Here is a 19,332-nt window from a genome sequence, read left to right on the forward strand (position 1 = left end):
ACTGTACTCCAGTGTGGGCAACAGAGCAAGACTCTGCCTCAAAGAATGAATAAATGAATGAATGCATGAATGAATAAATAAAGTCAGAAGCCTTATCTCCTGCTTTTTCACTTAGATGGTGTGCCTATGCGTGTGTGTTTTATACTGATAGAATTCCATGGCGAAGCCCACCTGACCTGAGTGGTGGTGCATTGAGAAAGTGTCCTGTCTACTGTGCCCCAGCAGGGCCATGGGCCAGCTTGGTATAAGGGAAAGCAATGAGCTGGCAGGTAGGAGGCCTGTGTTTGTATCCCCAGCTTAGGTGGTAAATGGCTGGGAGATATGGGACAAGCCTTTTCAGTTCCTTAACTATGTTTTCTTTATTTAATTTATTTATTTACTTTTTATTTTATTTTTTAATAAAATAATTTTTATTATTTTTAAGAGGCAGTCTTGCTCTATTGCCTAGGCTGGAACACAGTGGCACCATCATGGCTTACTGCAGCCTCAACCTCTTGAGCTCAAGTGATCCTCCTGCCTCAGCCTGCTGAGTAGTTGGGACTACAGGCATGCACCACCATGCCTGGCTGATTTAAATTTTTTTTTTTTTTAAGAGAAAAGGTCTCACTGTGTTGCCCAGGCTGGTCTTGAACTCCTGACTTCAAGCAATCCTCCTGCCTTGGCCTCCCAAAGTGTTGGGATTACAGGTGTGAGCCCTGCACCTGCCCTCCTTTGCTTTAAGTAAGGTTGTTATTTTTCAGTGGTCTCTGAGTTCCCTCCAATATCTGGCGTTCTCAAATCCACAAAATTGAGCTCAGATAATTAACCTGGAAAACTCATTTGTCTCACCAAGAAGTATGAAAGAATAGAATCATCTTTTACCATCTTTGCATCCCTTGACTTTCTGCCTTTGAACTTATTTTCAAAAGCCCCAGTGAGATGCATGTGGAGTGTGGACATCGTGAGACCTGAGGCTCGGGAAGGCGGTGAGTGTGCTGCTCACAGGCAGAGGTGCAGCCACTATCTGTCTGTAAGGAAGGATTTTAGACCCAGCCCTTTGTCTGTCCTGTGACGAGTTTGCACCCAGCTGTTTCTGCTCACTGGCTTCCCAAGAGACAGCCAGCTTTTATTGGAAGGACAACTCACTGGGGATGGGAGGACAGGCTATGCCCATGGAAACCTGACAAGTTTACCTGGCCTACAGGGGATGGAGCCTTTGACCTTGGCCCCATTAACTGTGTTTTATCCAGCAGCCTACCAGACCAGCAACACTTAAGGGAAAACCAACAGGATTTAGCACCTGCTCCTTCTCTGGGACCACCGCCCCCCTTGCCCCCACCCCCGGCAAACACACACACACACACAATGCAGGTGTATAGAGACATAGCTCCTTGTGTCCTTCATAATTACCTTTAATTCGTAAGAGGTTAAAAATAATTTGTTCATCTTTTATGTGTGTACGTGGGATAAAACTAATTTGTCTTGTGATCAGAAAGTAGGGAGAGATTTTATAAAACACTCCATAATTCCAGCATCTAAATGACGCTTTCCTTGTTGGGAAATCATGAGTACCTCTCAGTAATTGCTTCTGAGTTTTCAGCATATTCATGACTTTCTCTTTTGTGTGCCAGAGTCTACAGGCATTACCATTAAAAGTCCTTTTGTATTTAGTTATTTGTTTACAGATATGTTTCCTTCCTCTTTGAAGACAATGTCTGGCACACTGGTGTTCAATAAGTGTTTTCATGTATAATGAATGAATGGACCACTTAAGTAATGTAAGTCCTCAGCCTAAATGCACATCCTCAGAGAGAGACAATTTTCTTGCCTGCCTCCCTCCCTCCCTCCCTCCCGTCCTTCCTTCCTTCGTTCCTTCCTTCCTTTCTCTCTCTCTCTCTCTCTCACTCGCTCTCTTTTTGTCCTTCTGTCTGTCTTTCTTGACAGGATCTCACTCTGTTGCCCAGGCTAGAGTGCAGTGGTGCAATCATAGCTGACTGCAGCCTCCAACTTCTGGGCTCAAGGGATCCTCTGACCTTGGCTTCCCTAGTAGCTAGGACTATGAGTGTGCGCCACCTCACCTGGCTAGTTATTTTATTTTTAGTTTTTTGTAGAGTCAGGGTTTTGGCTATGTTGCCCAGGCTGGTCTCCCACCTCAGCCTCCCAAAGTGTTGGAATTATAGATGTGAGCCACCACGCCCAGAGAGAATTTTCTAACCATGTTTTCTAAAGTAGCTTCATTCTCAGGAGTTGGCCTTTCCCAGGTTAGCCTCTTTTATTCCTTCGTAACTTTTAGCCCTATATGAAATTACTTTTCTTGTTTATATGCTTGTGTGTTTACACATATATTTTTTTCTTTCCATTATTAAGTAAGATTTAGGACATGGAGACATTGAGTACCCTGCTTTCCTAACATCTGTAACTAATTGTTCACTGGAGAAATGAATCTCCAATCTGCAGTTGAACTTCTGGAAATAGCAAAACTTGTTCAGAATGAATTTTGGAGCATGCAGTAGTAATTAAGATGAATAATGTCTTTGGGAAGACATAATACCACGTAAAGTAATGGAGAAATAGTTCTGTGCTTTTTCACACATGACTCAAACTTGTTTCAGAGACATTTCCAAACAAAAATATTCAATCATATTTCAGCAATGCAATTCTGTGTTACTTTGAGGTGGTTACTTTATAGACTAATATTCACTTGACAGTGTCAATTTTTGCATTTAAAAAAATTGCAGTAAAATTTATATGCAACACAGTGCACTCATCTTAGGTTTACAGTTCAGTGTGTTTTATGAAATGAATGCAGCTTGTATACCTAAACATTCCGATCAAGATAAAACACATTTCCCTCACCCCAGAAAATTCCTTGGTGTCTTTATCCACACGGTTCCCATCCTCAGTAAACAGTCACCAATCTGGTTTAGATCACTGCGAGTTAGTTTTACCTGTGAGTCAATGTCATATCAGTGGAATTAGATGTGTCTTTTGTGTTTGGTCTCTTTCACTTATTGTAATGGTTTTTAGGTTCATCCATGATGTTGCACATCCATAGTTTATTCCTGTGTATTGCCAAATATAAATATATTACATATTATATATGATAGTAAATAGTATAGTATATACATATAACACTGTTGATACTCCCATTGATGTACATTTCTTTTTTATTTTTTTTATTTTTTATTTTATTTTATTTTGTTTTTGAGACGGAGTCTCGCTCTGTTGTCCGGGCTGGAGTGCAGTGGCCAGATCTCAGCTCACTGCAAGCTCCGCCTCCCGGGTTTACGCCATTCTCCTGCCTCAGCCTCCCAAGTAGCTGGGACTACAGGCGCCCGCCACCTCGCCCGGCTAGTTTTTTGTATTTTTTAGTAGAGACGGGGTTTCACCGTGTTAGCCAGGATGGTCTCGATCTCCTGACCTCGTGATCCGCCCGTCTCGGCCTCCCAAAGTGCTGGGATTACAGGCTTGAGCCACCGCGCCCGGCTGATGTACATTTCGATGGGTTCCAGCTTTTGACTGTTAAAAATAAAGCATTCATAAACATTCTTATAAAGCATCAGAGTGAGGATGTGGCCAGGTCATAGGATAAGTGTAAGTTTAACTTTATAAGAAACCACCAGCAATGGAAGCGTGTTCCAATTGCTCCATCTCCTTACCAGTGATTGGCGCAGTCAATCTTTTTACCTTTAGCCATTCCAGTGGGTGGATAGTATCTCACTGTGTCTTTTTTTTAGAGTTATAATTTGCATGGAGTAAAATTCACCCTTTTTAGTGTAAAATTCTGCAGGTTTTGACAAATACATGCAATCATGAAACACAACCATGGTCAAGCCACAAAGCCATTCTGTCGGACCTGAAGTTCTCCCGTGTCCCTTTTCAGTCATCCCCATGCCACCCTGAGTACTTGGCAACTACTCATCCGTTTTCTATCCCTATAATTTTGCCTTTGCCTAGTTCTGGCCTACCAGGATTTATCAGCTGTATATTTTTTAAATTTTATCGGTCATATATGTTTATAAATTTAAACATCATAACCATTTCTACAAGGTTTATAATGAAAAACAGGGGACCCTTTTTAACTTCTCTCGAATTCTGAGGAGTTTCAGCTTTTTCAGAAGTCTTTCAACTCTTTCAGCCAATTTTGTGGCATAAATCTCTTCATTTCTAAATTCATTTCTTACTGTGGAAGATAAGGATTTCACTCTTCTGTATACCCCACCATACAGATACCTATTAATCCCTCTTAGAAAAGCAAATATAGATATAATTTTTTTTTTTTTTTTTTTTTTTTTTTTGAGACCGAGTCTCACTCTATCTCCCAGGCTGGAGTGCAGCGGCATGATCTCAGCTCACTGCAACCCCTACCTCCAGGTTCAAGCGATTCTCCTGCCTCTGCCTCCTGAGTTTTTTTTTTTAAAACACTTAGGATTTGGGTTATCATAGCTATGTAGTGTAAGCAGCAGAGGCTGTGGGATTTACCTTGATTACATTTCATTTCTTGAATAATATGTTTTTCTAGAGCTAATTCCTTTTTTTCTTCATTCTCTGTGAATGTACCTCTATTTCATACTCAAGGTTGCTGACAGAATTGTTGCCTGCCTTTTAATATGTTCAGGCAGATAAGATCATTTCTCAGTTCCTTTTTTTTTCTTGGATTCGTTCCTCATGGGACCGTCTGTCCTCCTCCCTAGTTTGGGACTGGTTGCACTTTCCTAGTGACATAGCTCTTTTTCTGAGAGCTCCCTTTATCATCTGTCCTGGGGACAGAAAAATAGGAACTAACTAGGTAATTCAACTAGGGGTAGTATGCATTTGTGTAATTGCAGATTAATACCTGTTCATTTTGACTGATCCACGTGTATAAAAAGTCATGAATTCACATGGATGCCTTCAATCCCAATCCGGCAGCACAGGGGTCATTCGAAATTTTTCCCTTCTGGCGCTTATAGCTCCATTCTATAATAGTAAGAAACCTAGCTTCCCATATTTTTAATAGACTTAGCTATTTGATCAGTTTCCTTGTATGTAACTGATCACTCATCCTCATTAGCATGCTGTCTCCCATGGGAACACCCCCCTCACCCCGTTTTTGCTCTGATATCCAAGGCCAGTGCACCACCCCCAAGTCCTGTGTGCGGATACCCCCCCGCCTCACTTAGGCTCTGACACCCCGTTTGCTCCCTTACATGGATGCCCAGCTCGTTCCCCCGGGGCTCTGACATGCCAAGCCAGTCTGGACCCCTCTGCGGATGTGCAGCCCTCCCCCATGGCAAATGCCCAAGTCACTCTGCTCCTCCCCATGGCTCAGGACTCAGCTGCCCAGGAGGGAGAGCAGAAGGGCCAGGATCCATCTCCTGATTCTGTCCTGATTCCCATTCCGCAAGTTTTTCCTTTCTTCAATCTTCGTATACCAACGACTACCGTCCTCCTATTTGCTTAAGCCCAAGATACAAATACCTTTGAGAATTTGCCTTTACTCCCCCATTCATGGCCACCCACAGCAAAGTCATGAGCAACGCCTGTTGATTCATATATATCATGTGCCTGGGTATGGTGGCTCACCCTTATAATCCTAGCACTTTGGGAGGTCTAGGCAGGCAAACTGCTTGAGTCCAGGAGTCCGAGACCAGCCTGACAACATGGGGAGATGCCCTCTCTATAAAAAGTAGCCGGGCGTGGTGGCATGCGCCTGTAGTCCCAGCTACCAGGGGTCGGGGGTGGGTGATGAGGTGGAATCCATTGAGCCAGGGTGGCGAAGGTTGCAGTGAGCCGTGATTGCGCCACTGCACTCCAGTCTGGGTGACAGAGTGAGATCCTGCCACAAGAGAAAAACAAAAAAAATAAACCTCACAAATATATATATCCTGCTTTTTTTTTCATCTCTCCTCCTCTCCGCTGCACCCACCACTCCCCTTTGGTGTTCCTCTTTCTACTACACCTCACATCCCACAATCCATTCCCATATAGCAGCAAGGATGCTCTTTTAAAAGCCTAAGGCAGCCAGGCACAGTGGCTCACGCCTATAATCCCAGCACTTTGGGAGGCCGAGACAGGTGGATCAATGGAGGTCAGGAGTTCAAGACCAGTCTGGCCAACATGGTGGAACCCTGTCTCTACTTAAAATACAAGAAATTAGCTGGGCATGGCGGCACAGCTCTGTAATCCCAGCTACTGAGGAGGATGAAGTGTGAGAATTGCTTGAAGCTGGGAGGAGGAGGTTGCAGTGAGCCAAGATTGCACCACTGTACTCCAGCCTGGGTGACAGAGCAGGACTGTCTCAAAAAAAAAAAAAAAAAAAAAAGAAAAGAAAAGAAGCATAAGGCATGATGACGTTTGAAACCCTCCAATGCTTCCTGCTGTACTTAGAATAAAACTTGAATTTCTCCATGGCATATAATACCTATGTCTGGTAATTAATCTTGGCTACACATTAGCATCACCGGGGGACCTTTTCAGAAGCATTAAGTCTGGGCCTCACCCAGTCCAGTTAAATCAGAGTATTTGGTGGTGTGGCCCAGGTATCAGTATTTGTAAAAGTTTCTGGTGGATCTCATCAGTGCCCAGGGTTGAGAACTGGGCCTCCTCTAACTACCTTCTTATTGCGTCTCCCCATCTCAGTCTCTTGCGCTGAACTCTGGCCATGCCATTTTTCTTCTGTCTTTGAACTTCAGGTTTACTCTTGCCTCACAGCTTCTTCGCTTGATTTGTTTCTGTCTGGAAGTTTTTTTGCCCAGATCTGTTAATGGCTCATTCCTTTTAGCTTCTTAGAGTAATCTGTCCTCAGTCACCGTATTTAAAATAAATGTGCCATGTTACCAACCATTCTCTGCCATGTTACTTTCCTTGAGCACTTCTTCCTCTTCGCACTGTCGTTATCTCAGCTCATCCTACTTGTGTATATTTTTAACATTAGAGTGTAATAATCTTCATGTGAACTCTTGCTTTCCACTACATCCTGGTTCTTGATTAGTGCTTAATGAAGATTTGTAGAATGACTGCATGTAATGAGGAGAAGAATCAGGTAAGGGATCTGTTGGGCAGAAAGTATGCAGCAGCCAGAGAGACATTTGGATCGGTGAAGTGAAATGGAGCAGATGAGAGTCCTGCCTCATGGAGATTACTTGAGAAGCCAGATATAAAGTAAATAGTTTTGACAGTGGAATTAGCAACTCTCTGTTATTTTCAATTGGAGAGGCCAGATTTTTATTCTGGATTAGAGCAATCCCAAGAAAACAGAAATGACTTGTGAGCCTCCTGAAAGAGCAACCCTCAGCCTAGAATAAGTTGGTGTTCGCCATGGTTGCCATGAACTTGCTTTTTGCAACTGTTACTTCCCCTAAATGGAGACAAGAGTAGCCCTCTGGACTCATTGTCCCCTCACCATTCCCTTTATTTTAATAGTGGAATAACTTAAGAAAGCATCTGAGATCCTGGTGACCAGTTCACATCACCCACTGGTTGCAGCTGCCTCTTTGCATTATGCCTTCTTAAGCCTAATAGCAAACTATATTTAATTATGATCATCTTACTGTAAATATGCGGGATTAATTGGAAAACTGGATTCTTGCTTGTATGACAACCCAGGTATGTAATGTGGAAATGAGCGAACATACTCGTGAACTGTTACCATATTCCGTGCAGTTATTAAAATAGAATTTATGGAGTTCTGACAGTATATTCTTAAAGCTCCAGAGGTAGATCTGTTCTCTTATGCGTGATACAAGGAAAATGAACGTTCATGTTTACAAATTCAGCGTGATAATTTTGTGCCTTTAGATAGGGCTTATACACACACCACAATTTTAGAGAAGACATAGGAGATTTTAAAAAAAAAAAAGTTTTTTCAACAGTGACAGGCTTAGGAAGCATAGCTCCGTGATGAATGGCTGTGCAAAATACTGTTTACAAAAGTACAGATAAATTCTACTTTGAAAGTGGAATGATGTTTGTATTGTGACAGCTTGGCTTTATAGGGCACAGAACTATGAAAACTACTTGGAAAAGATGAATATCTTGTTTCTCAGCCTGCTCCCCTCGCACTCCACTCTTGTCCCAGGGCAAATTCGAAGCCATTTAGTCATGCAAAAGCCCATTTTCACGTTTTCACACAACCAAGCAAGTATATACACATGGGTACAGACCTTGAGACCTGGGGAGCAATGCTTAGCTCAGTATCCTTCTTATTCCTGAATCTCTTAAACTTGGGATCATAAATCGGTGGAAGTGTTTCCTGTTTAGATATCTTTTTCTCAGCCATGTGCCTCGATGCAAGCCACAATTCCACAGCATAGTATCCCACGCCTCCCTGTAAAACGCAGCAAATCCTTTCAATGTCTGAATGCCACCGTTTAAAATATTTGTGAAATATTACTTTTACAATAATATTTGCGAAAATATTATTGAATATATGCCCAAAGAAGGTAAATTCAGTTTTCTACTTGTAATATGTACGAAATAGAGTATGTGTCTATTTTCTGGTTGATTTCATGTAGAACAAATTACAAGAGAGTTCTAGGATCCTATTGGCAGATGCCTGGAGTTTTAATTACAGTTTGCATCTACTCACTGTGTGTGTATGGTTACATGTGTGCCATTACTTTTAGTGGCAAAAACCACAATTACTTTTGCACCAACCTAATACCACAGGGTTTACCTGGGTAAGATGACCACACTGATGCTTTAGTTGATGGGCATGGGGAATGAGGGAAATTATCACAGTGAACTTACAGTAGTAGGTGTTCAGCAAATAGTTAATATAAAAAATCTGTTTAGGGACAGATTAAATTGTATACTCTCTACAAGATTGAGGGTTGGAAAATATGTGTAGGGGTGTGTGCCTTTATTGGAATTTTTTTTTTTTTTTTTTGGAAACGGAGTCTCACTCTGTCACCTAGGTTACAGTGCAGTGGTGTGATCTCGGCTTACTGCAGCCTCTGCCTCCCAGGTGCAAGGGATTCTCCTGCCTCAGCCTCCTGAGTAGCTGGGATTACAGGCGTGCACCACCATGCCTGGCTAATTTTTATATTTTTAGTGGAGATGGGGTTTCGCCATGTTGGCCAGGCTGGTCTTGAACTCCTGACCTCACGATCCGCCTGCCTCAGCCTCCCAAAGTGCTGGGATTACAGGTGTGAGCCACTGTGCCTGGCCGGAATTTTTAAAAAGAAGTTAAAGCCTCTACCTAAAGCCTCAGCAAGCAAACACATAAGATCTTTTTATGGGGGTTCGGGTCGGGGGGTGTTGCTTTTAGCATTACCAAGAATTGCACACAATTTTGTTTTCTTATTCATTATTTGGATTATTTTTAAAGTGCAAATATTTGTCTCCATGAGATGTGCTAGTTCAATTTAAAATTTTCCCAGAATGGTGGTTCTTAACCTGAGAACTCAGAAGAGTTACAGCAAATATACGTTATTAAAAAAAAATTTTAATAGTATAAGGTGACATGTAGAAAGCATGTATACAATGAAAGTCCATACTTATTCATGCAAAAACATTTATTAAATGACTGTAAGGTATTAGGGTGATAAGAAACGGGCTGTCTTGTGTTTTTTTTTTTTGTTTTTTTGTTTTTTTTTTAGCTGTTCTATTCTTCCTCCAAAAGAGTAGAGATGAGGCTAGGTTCTACGTGAATTTTAAATCCGATTGTTATTAAGAGAATACAGCTCTAAAATTCAGTTAGACTTTTATTGTGTAATAAACTAAAACATTCATCTTCTAACGTACTATCTGTTAATCGTCTCTGTCAATTGTTACTTCCCAGTATTGCTAATAGAACACGAGAGTATATATTGCTAATACCTTTCTGATATCCCAGAAAACATAAAATATTTTGTGTTCTCTTTTGCTCTGACAGGTTGGTACAGAGGATATACCCTCCAAAATAAATCTAAAAAGGTATGACTTCTCATCCACTTTTTATTTCATTTGGAATCTATCTGCTAGTTTTGTACTGTGCTATGTGACCCTCTCCTCTGCTCTCTGCTGTCTCTAGACCTAGTTTGCTTTCTCTTTGATGGCTCTTCTCTGAATTTAAAAGCAAATTCTCTGACCTCACTGCCTAAATGTAATAGTGTAAATCCCATTGACTGTATTTCCCACCAGCCAATTCAAGGAGAGAGTCCTGGAAGAATTTTTACTTCCTGTCCCTCAAGTTAAGCAAGTTGGTAACACATTCGTTGCTCTAGTGGGATCTCTCTTTCAGGGAGGGGTGGACCCACGCTTCTTCCTTTATCCTTTACTTCCCATGCTACAATTCCAGACTAAAGGATCTCCCCATTTCCGCTTGATCCTTTCCTTCATTGTAAATTGGATAAACAAGAGTGGTTTTCATATTGTGAGCCTCACACCCCAGTAATACATTATGAAATCATTATGGTGGATTATAACCAATTTTTTCCAAAAAATGAAACCGAAAAGTAGAGAACATGAGATGCAGTGGTAAGTACTGTTTCGTGAAACTTTTATTTTCGGTATATAATTTATTGTTTTTATTATATTTTATGTATTTCATAGGTAACACTGGTTGCCATAAGAAATATATCTCTTACTGTGCAACAAAGGCACAGTTTGAAAAATACTGACCTAAATGGATCCTTTTGCCGGTGCCAAAACTACTAATTGTCAGGCTAAAGAAAATCTATTAATTATGTTAATACCCACCTCAGTTTCTTTTAGGTCTTGTCAGCACTTTTCCTTTGATACTGCTCGCTGGGGCAGCATGACAGGTCAGCACTTCCTTTTGAAAGAGCAGAGTTGATAGGGCCGTATTATTTCACAATTAGTTCACATGCCAAATAGCAAATTAGGAAAGGGATGAGAGAAACGTTTTAGAATTTATCAAAAGAGGAGTGAAAAAACAAAACCAGACCCGCGGTTCTTACTCTTCACGGACAGCATGAGAAAGACGTAATCCTGCACAAATAGGCTGATGTTACACACCCAACTCTCCAAAGAGTATAGGGCCCAGGAAAATACCTTTCTACAAGGTATAGTTCATTAGAAACCAGGACTGCTTCTGCATTATTGATGCTTAAATCACACTCAGTATTTGCACACGTATGTGTGCACATACACATTTTGTTACCTTTGACAGTTTACTAATCTAGCACAATAAAGGAATGTTTACTTTGAATGCAACTCCCACAATTTTGATCCTTTTTTCTCACCCCAAGCCAGAGAATGAACTTTTCTACCCACAGTTATTCTTGTGTCACACGTCTTTATTTCAAACCAAATTATTTTCATTTAATCTCTTGCTGACTTCGGTTTCTCTGGGCCGTCAGATAGGGGTCCAAGACAGCAGGCATGCCAGAAGAAATGAGAACATGATAGAACTCAAGTGAAAACTTTTCTTGTGGGATCCTCAGTGGCACAGAGTACTTGATGATGGCCACTCCTGCTTTTTTAGCCCTATTGGTGTTAATTTTACCCACGGTTATGGAAGTGGTAGTTATTTCAAAGCACAATTGGAGCTAACAATTTTGATGTTCCGAATTTGTTCAACAGTAAGAATACTTACGTCACTTAATTCCCAATCTTTTTTTATTTAAAAATGTTAATTTAAAAACAATAAACAAAAAGCCATCCTCAAAATTATGTGATGAACTTAACGAACAAATGAAACTCTTGTGCTTTTTCACTGGGAAATTCAGTTACATTCAACCAAGGTCCTAGATCAGGTCTTCCTTTTCGCAGACTACAGTATGTAAGGATCCTTTCGAACATGGAAGACCTTGCTTTCCAAAGTATCCTATGATTTTTTAATACAGTCATTCCTCGTTTCCACAGGGGATTGGTTCCAGGATCCCCACAATACCGAAATCCATGGATGCTCAAGTCTCTGATATAAAATGGCGTCATACTTGCATATAACCTCTGTGTTTCCTCCTATCTACTTTAAATCATGTCTAGATTATTTATAATACCTAATACAATGTAAATGCTGTGTAAATAGTTATTATACCGTATTGTTTAGGGAATAATGACAAGGAAATAAACCTCTGCTTACTTTTTTTCTATATTTTTAATCATCGGTTGGTTGAACCCATGATATGGAGGGCCTTGTGTATATAAAAATCAATCTAGCTAATAGTGCCATTGTTGTTGGCTTTGAACAGTAGATAGATAGGGTGCCCCACCAGGATCTAAATGATAAATTCTGGATATGTTTTTAATTTTTTTGTGTTCATTAAAGAGTGCTTAAAACCTTTAAGCTTAAAATCTCACCCTTTAGAGGAAATCTTTCAGTGAGAATTTCTCTTTGTTCTCTTGATAGTAAAGAAAAACTTTCTAATTCAATGAAACGATGACACAGACAAGGGCCCTGCATTTATTTGATGGTTGTTTTAAGTCGAAATATCCTTCGTGTGGAGAGATCCAGGGAAAATACAGGGAATTCAAATTCAGTTGCTGGGAATTCTGCTCTGCTTCTGACACCCCTTCATTAAGAGATCAGCTCATTAGAAGTGCTCTCCTGTGCTGTGTCCCTCATTTCTCCATCTTTAGGGGACAGAGCTACTTGCAAGCCCTAATGTTTTAATGGAAATTCTTGGTGTCATTTATAAGCTGACTCAGTCATTTAGAGTGATGATAAAAGGAGCTAGTGGTTTTACAAATCGAAGAAGCCAAGTGCTTTTCCGAAACTGATTATTGATCCTGGCGGAATTGTGGGAGTGTGGATAAGGGCGACATCTAGAAAATCATTCGTTTATTTTTCTACTCAAAGTGAGTGGCTTACAAGGAGCAAGGAAAAGCAGAACTGAGAGATAGGGTGTAAATCAGAAACACATGACCTAGGTTTACTCTGACTTTCTGTGTGCCGTCGTGGCATAGGAGACTTTCTATAAGCATCAAATTTACCAGAGCAATTCTATGACTGTAAATTGCCAAGTGTCATCATGGAAAGGTGAAGCCTACAGATGACAGAGTGGTAATATAACACATACATACGTACCTACATATATTTGAGACAGGATCTCAGTCAGTTGCTCAGACTGGAGTACAGTGGCGTAATCGTGGTTCGCTGCAGCCTTGACCTCCTGGGCTCAAGCAATCTTTCTGCCTCAGCCTCCCGTGTAGCTGGGACCACTGGCATGTGCCACCATTCTGTGCTGATTTTTTAATTTTTTGTAGAGACGGTGGTCTCAGTTTGTTGCCCAGGCTGGTCTTGAACTCCTGGGCTCAAGCGATCCTCTTGTCTTGGCTTCCTGAAGTGCTGGGATTACAGGCATGATCCAGTGTGCCCTGCCTTAAGTATTCTCTTAATATGAAAACAATCGTGTCTGAACACCCAGTATGAATTGTCTGCTTATGATCTGCTTAGATGTCACAAAATTCATCACTGTGCATTTATGTTTCTGAATACTTCTAACTTGAATGTTCTCCGTTTATTAGGAGGGACTAGTCACCAGATTGTGAATACATGAAACTTTTAATTGGTCCTTTACTTTCTGATTTCAAAAACCTTCAGCAAGGATGTTCTTTTGTAGTAGCAATGTAACATTTCACTTTTGACTTCCAGAATTGGATCCTTGTAACTAAACAGTTTATCCCTGCTCAGCGCCTCCCCCGCCCCACTCCTGCTTTTTTATGAGTTTTGGACTTTTTTTATTGTGGTAAAAATATATATAACATAAAACTTACCATCTTAACCATTTGTAAGTGTACATTTCAGTGGCACTAAGTACATTCTCATTGTTGTACAACCATCAGCACCATCCATCTCCAGAAGTCTTTCATCTTTCTAAACTAAAATTCTGTCCCTTTTAGATACTAACTCCCCATTGTCCCCCATCCCCTGCAAGCTCCTCAGAACCCCCACTGTACTTTCCGTCTTTATGAATTTAACTACTCCAGGTGTAAGTGGAGCCATACAGTATTTGTCCTTTTGTGACTGGCCTATTTCACTTAGTGTAATGTCTTCAAGGTTAATTCCCAACATCCCAGTTTGGTTCCCCACAGAGATGATAGTCAACAAATCATTTACCATGGTGCAGCGGCACAGCAGGCAGAAGAAACACCTACAGTTCCTTAGGCATCCTAGGGACAGGCCTAGAGCTTCCAAACTGCAGAAATCAGGCCCCAGAGGAATTGCACACAGTTTGTGAACTGAACACCCGCCTTCCTCACTGCTATATTCATCAGATGTTTACTCAGTGCCTGCTGCATGCCAGGCACTGCGAAGGACAGTTCCCTGTTTTGATCATTTAAAAAGTTAAATAGACCAGACATGGGGGCTCACACCTGTAATCCCAGCACTTTGGGAGGCTGAGGTGAGCGGATCACTTGAGGTCAAGAGTTCAAGACCAACCTGGCTAATATGGTGAAATCCTGTCTCTACTAAAAATACAAAAATTAGCTGGGCATGGTGGTGCATGCCTGTAATCCTAGCTACTTGGGATGCTGAGGCAGGAGAATTGCTTGAGCCCGGGGCGCGGAGGTGCAGTGAGCCGAAATTGTGCCACTGTATTCCAGTCTGGGCGACAGAGCGAGACTGTCTCAAAGAATGAATAAATGAATGAATGCATGAATGAATAAAGTCAGAAGGCTTATCTCCTTCTTTTTCACTTAGATGGTGTGCCTACGCATGTATCTTTTATACTCATAGAATTCCCTGGCCAAGCTCACCTGACCTGAGAGGTGGCACATTGAGAAAATGTCCTGTCTACTGTGCCCCACAGTAGACACACATTTAATTTTTGTTTTCAATTATTTGATCAGTTTTCCAAAATAGTTCTGAATCCCACCTCCATAATGAAAGAGGTCATTGTCACCTTGCATCTATGTGTGTTCTTGGTCTCATCAGTAATGGGATTAGAGTCATGCTTTCTCACTGATGTTCCCAACGTCTGCCCGCTTCTCAAAGCAAGGAGGAGAAGGGATGCCTTTTTATTTTGGGGCTCTGTGTTTGGTGGGAAAGCATGTGCAGGATCCACTCTGTCATCACCAGTGCTAGGAGCAGCTTGATCTCAAATGTTCTTGCTGTTTCCTGTTTTATTGGCAATGGATTAAAAGAGAGAAAGCAGAGTATTGTACAGACAAATATAGCACATGGAACTGGACACAAGAACAACCCTGTCAATGTTCACTGGTTTCCTGTCTGAGTGGAGTAAGGATCAGTGGGTATATATGCCTCCAGGCACTGGGCCATCCCCTCCCACCTTTATGATCAGCCACCCCTGATGTGTCATGTTCATGGAGTTCACACCAACTCTTCCAGGAATAGGGCTAGGAGCAATTAGCCAACAGTGCCAGCTATAAGCTCCATATAAGAGACCATGAAACAGATCAGCATCACTGTCTCCAGATGGCGTCTCCTCTGTCTGTGCGTGAATATATCACACAGTAAACAGCAGAAGCTTTGGTATGCATAAGAACACTCACATCTGGGACTTGCTTCCTGTTGGTTAGATCTGGTCCTCCATTCTCCGATTTCTGTCCACCAGTTTCTCCTCTTTCTCTTAGGTCTTTCCAGGCCTAAGTGTTCCCCAGGGGCAGTCTTACAATGCTGATGTAGAATTGCCTCTTAGGGATATAGAATGGAGAGCAGTTTGAGACTGTGAGGTGCTGAAAATAACCGGGTAACTAACACCCATTGATTTTGAGTACATTTGGTTTAAGTGGGAGTGCTGAGAGGAACGACTTTAGAAAAATCACCATGTAGTTGACCCTTGAAAAACATGGGTTTGAACTCCGCAGCACTTACACATGGATTTTTTTTTTTTTTTTAGCCAAATGCAAATCAAAATTACAATATTCTTTGGACATGAAACCTGTGTAAAAGTACATGCAGGTTGTGCAGGGCTGCGTGCCATACTTGAGTATGTGCGGATTTGGGTATATGCTTTGTGGAAAGGGAGTTTCTGGAACCAATCCCTTGCATATTCTGAGGGATGACTTATTTTATGGGCTACTGAGTACTGCATAGTTTCCATGTCACCCCTTATGTGAAACCCTTTATGGGAAGCATCTCATGGCAAGTAGCATCTGAGGGGTTTAGGAGCTCACAATTACACTCCTTCTCATTATGTTATCTCTGAGCTGACACAGCATGTTTGCCTCTTCATTCACAAAATATCCTATGCTCTCTGAACCCAAATTTTAATTTCTGCCTTTTTGATGTTTCCACCATGCTTTTGTTGAGGTAGCCAGCCAGGATAAGTGATGTCCTGCAAACCTGGTCTCAGGAGTTTAGCTATTGCCTGGGTGTTCACATTTATTCTGAGGTGGTTTTTGTTTGGCGCTTGTTTTTGTTTTGTTTTCATGGCCATATAACCAAAATTCTTTTCTCTGTAGGGCATTTTCCCTGAAACGTATATCCATTTGAAAGAGGCAACTGTGGAAGACCTGGGGTAAGTTCCAAGCTGGGAAGATTCCCCCAAAATGATGAAGATGTAACATTATCATTAATGATAATCTTAGGGCATTAATGCCTTATGTATGTTAATAGCTCTGTCATCTCAGGCCGGGCGTGGTGGCTCACGCCTGTAATCCCAGCACTTTGGGAGGCTGAGGTGGGTGGATCATTTGAGGTCAGGAGTTCGAAACCAGCCTGGCCAACATGGTGAAACCCTATCTCTACTAAAAATACAAAAGTTAGCCAGGCTTGGTGATGGGCGCCTGTAATCCCAGCTACTGGGGATGCTAAGGCAGGAGAATCACTTCAGCCCAGGAGGCAGAGCTCACAGTGAGCTGAGATCATACCACAACACTCTAACCTGGGTGACAGAGCGAGACTGTCCCAAAAAAAAAAAAAAAAAAAAAAAAAATTTCTGTCATCTCGTCAGTTCTACTTCTCCTATGAGAGAGAAATGAAGAAAAACTTTTCACTGATATAATTCCTCCTTTGCATTACTTCTCCAGAATACTAAACACAGAAGTAGCAAACTGAGGGCTTTTGCCTCTACATTATTTTTATTACCTGTTCACTGATTGTGTGTGTGTGTGTGTGTGTGTGTGTGTATTTGCACACATGAACATTTGGGATGCTGACTGATAAGATCTGAGAAGCCCCCAATTTAGGATCCTTGAGAGATAGATGATTAAGTGACAGCCTGCATTTACCAGCTCTGAGCCTTGGATGAGTCATTTAGCCTCAAGGGGATCCTGGGTTTTTCACAGCATATTAGGGGAAAACGATCTGGCCCTACTTTGATCATGAGCTTGTCATGAGATTTGAATGAGGTAATGTATGCAAATGTGCCCTGCAGATAAGATCTGTTGGCTACGTTTTGGGTATTTGTATTTCTTGCCCACCTCGTCTTGCCCACCTCATTTGTCCTGGGAAGTACTGCCTCTGTGACAGCTAAGAAGAGTGAGCTACTTAGTCAAGTGGGGGAGAGAGGTCACTTCGGTGGTGGTGAGTTTCTGGACAGGAGAGTTCTGGAGGCAGTAAGGAGAGGCTGGGGTAGGACTGGAATCCTGGGGCTGATGGAGAGGAGAGTGGGGCTGAGGAGAGAATGGACAGCTGGGTCACAGAGCCATGCAGCCTCACAGCTAGAAAGAGCATTCCCAGTTGTAGTTCAGCACCATCATTTCTTTATTATTATCATTATTATTATTATTATTATTATTATTGGCAAGCTTTATTTTGTATGAACTTGATTTCAGAAAATTAGAATGGCAATTCCACTTAAAATTAGCTCATTAAAAAGTGTAAATATCATGGTATAGATAATGGTGTCCAAAACTCCAAAAGGTAGTGAAATTGGTAACAGATATTGCTCCTCATTTTTGGACCCATGCAACAGCAGAACTGATGAAACTGGTTCCCAGACAAGTATGTGCCACTTGCTCCCGTGCCTCAGGGAGGAGAGGATGTTAGAACACAGGCGTTTTTGTTGCAGTGACTCGTGGATAATTGCTCCTTATTAACACTGCTAAAATTAGGCTCACATGTTTTACTTTGTGTGGGAGCCGATGACTCCTGTCCTTTCATTTTTTGAGTGGTATCTTTCAAGGCGTTGGCCTCAAACCCGCTCATTCCAAAATGCGTCACAGATGGGAATTTAAGCCTCTTCACGTAGCAAACCACTGGAAATTCGTAGGTAGTTGCAACATTGGTCTGTCACTGACCTCTGATAATTGGGCAACATCATTTCTTTGGAACATCATCTTCTGGATTCCACAAGAAGTGACAGGATAAGAAAACTCATTGTTAAATGAGAACAGTCTTGTTACAGGACAGTTATCTCCCAGGTGTATGTCACCAATTCTAATTTCCGTGTTGTTATTAAAGGGCCTATTTTCATTCTGACTAATAACCAATCATCAGAACACGTTGAAACTATTGCTGGGTCGAGTCCAAAACAATTCCAAAACAGTAAAAAAAAAAAAAAAAGAAGAAGAAGAAGGACCCGCCTAAGAGCACAGAGGTCTTCATCACTCCAGACTCCCAGATACAGCACAGGAAACAAGAAATGACAGCACCATCATTTCACAGACAATGGTCAAGATGTCCTCAAAGCCACGCAGGTCTTTGGTGGCAGAACCAGGACCAAAAACCAGGTCTCCTGCCCTGCTGGAGAAGTCCTCTTTCCGGTGGGCCATGGGCTCCCTCCACTGCTGCCCACCATGTTGGTGGAGACGTAGGTGGGGAGGCACATTCACACCAGTTAGGGTTGTACAGGATGCCCAGTTACATTGGCAATTCAAATAGTAAGTAGTTTTTCATAGTGAGCATTTCCCAGATATTTCATGGGTCACACTTACTCTAAAAAATCTTCTTACTCTACCAGAAATTCAAACTTAACTAGGCCTCCTGTATTTTTCCTCATTAAGCCTGGCAGTCCTACCACCAATTCCCATTTGTTTGCTTGCTCTTGCTTTCTCCTTTTTTCTTTTTGCTAATCATAAAAATGCCAGAGAGGATTTATGTGAATAAACATAGTACATAGTACCTACCTTTATGAGAGTCTTCTGTGAGTAAGCAAGGATTTTGTTAAGTGTACGTTTTCTATGTTGTGAAACTGCAGATGATAAGAAAACACTGGACTATCCAGAAAGGGATTCTGCCTCCGTGCCCTGCACCCTGACCCTGGCCCCTGCACCAACCAGGTTCTGGGTGGAGTCATAGCCCCAGGACACTCATGCCACACACACCTTTCCATCCAGCCTCCCAAATGAAACAGCTGCTTGGTGGTACCAGCTAAAATGCTGCATATTTTGCTTCCATCTTTGAGAATCACTGAAGCCAGCCTGGCTCAGTAATGGAGCCTCCTGGAGAAATCCACATTGGGGAGATCGAGGCTGGGCTGCAGGCTCATTCAGTTGCAGGAACTGAGCCCATTTTGAGGACTGTGCTGTCTTATTCTCTCTCTTCTCCCAGATGCTTGGATGTGATAAAGTCCCCCG

General features: G+C 41.8%; 1 protein-coding gene across 8 annotated transcripts in view; it reads left to right on the forward strand.

Annotated features, from left to right (window-relative positions):
• Window positions 1-19,332, forward strand: part of DOCK5 (dedicator of cytokinesis 5) — a 235,651-nt gene that overhangs the window by 75,412 nt on the left and 140,907 nt on the right. For 4 of the 8 annotated variants that reach the window (XM_031669442.1, XM_031669446.1, XM_031669438.1 and 1 more), the window contains exons 3-5: window positions 909-965; window positions 9,836-9,876; window positions 16,276-16,331. In XM_031669442.1, the coding sequence (XP_031525302.1) occupies window positions 909-965; window positions 9,836-9,876; window positions 16,276-16,331 (154 nt within the window). The remainder of the gene's footprint in view (window positions 1-908; window positions 966-9,835; window positions 9,877-16,275; window positions 16,332-19,332) is intronic. The other 4 variants (XM_031669440.1, XM_031669441.1, XM_031669443.1 and 1 more) reach the window with 1 other exon arrangement.

This window comes from Papio anubis, chromosome 8, assembly GCF_008728515.1.
Source record: "Papio anubis isolate 15944 chromosome 8, Panubis1.0, whole genome shotgun sequence".
In the NCBI taxonomy this organism is placed as follows: Eukaryota; Metazoa; Chordata; class Mammalia; order Primates; family Cercopithecidae; genus Papio; species Papio anubis.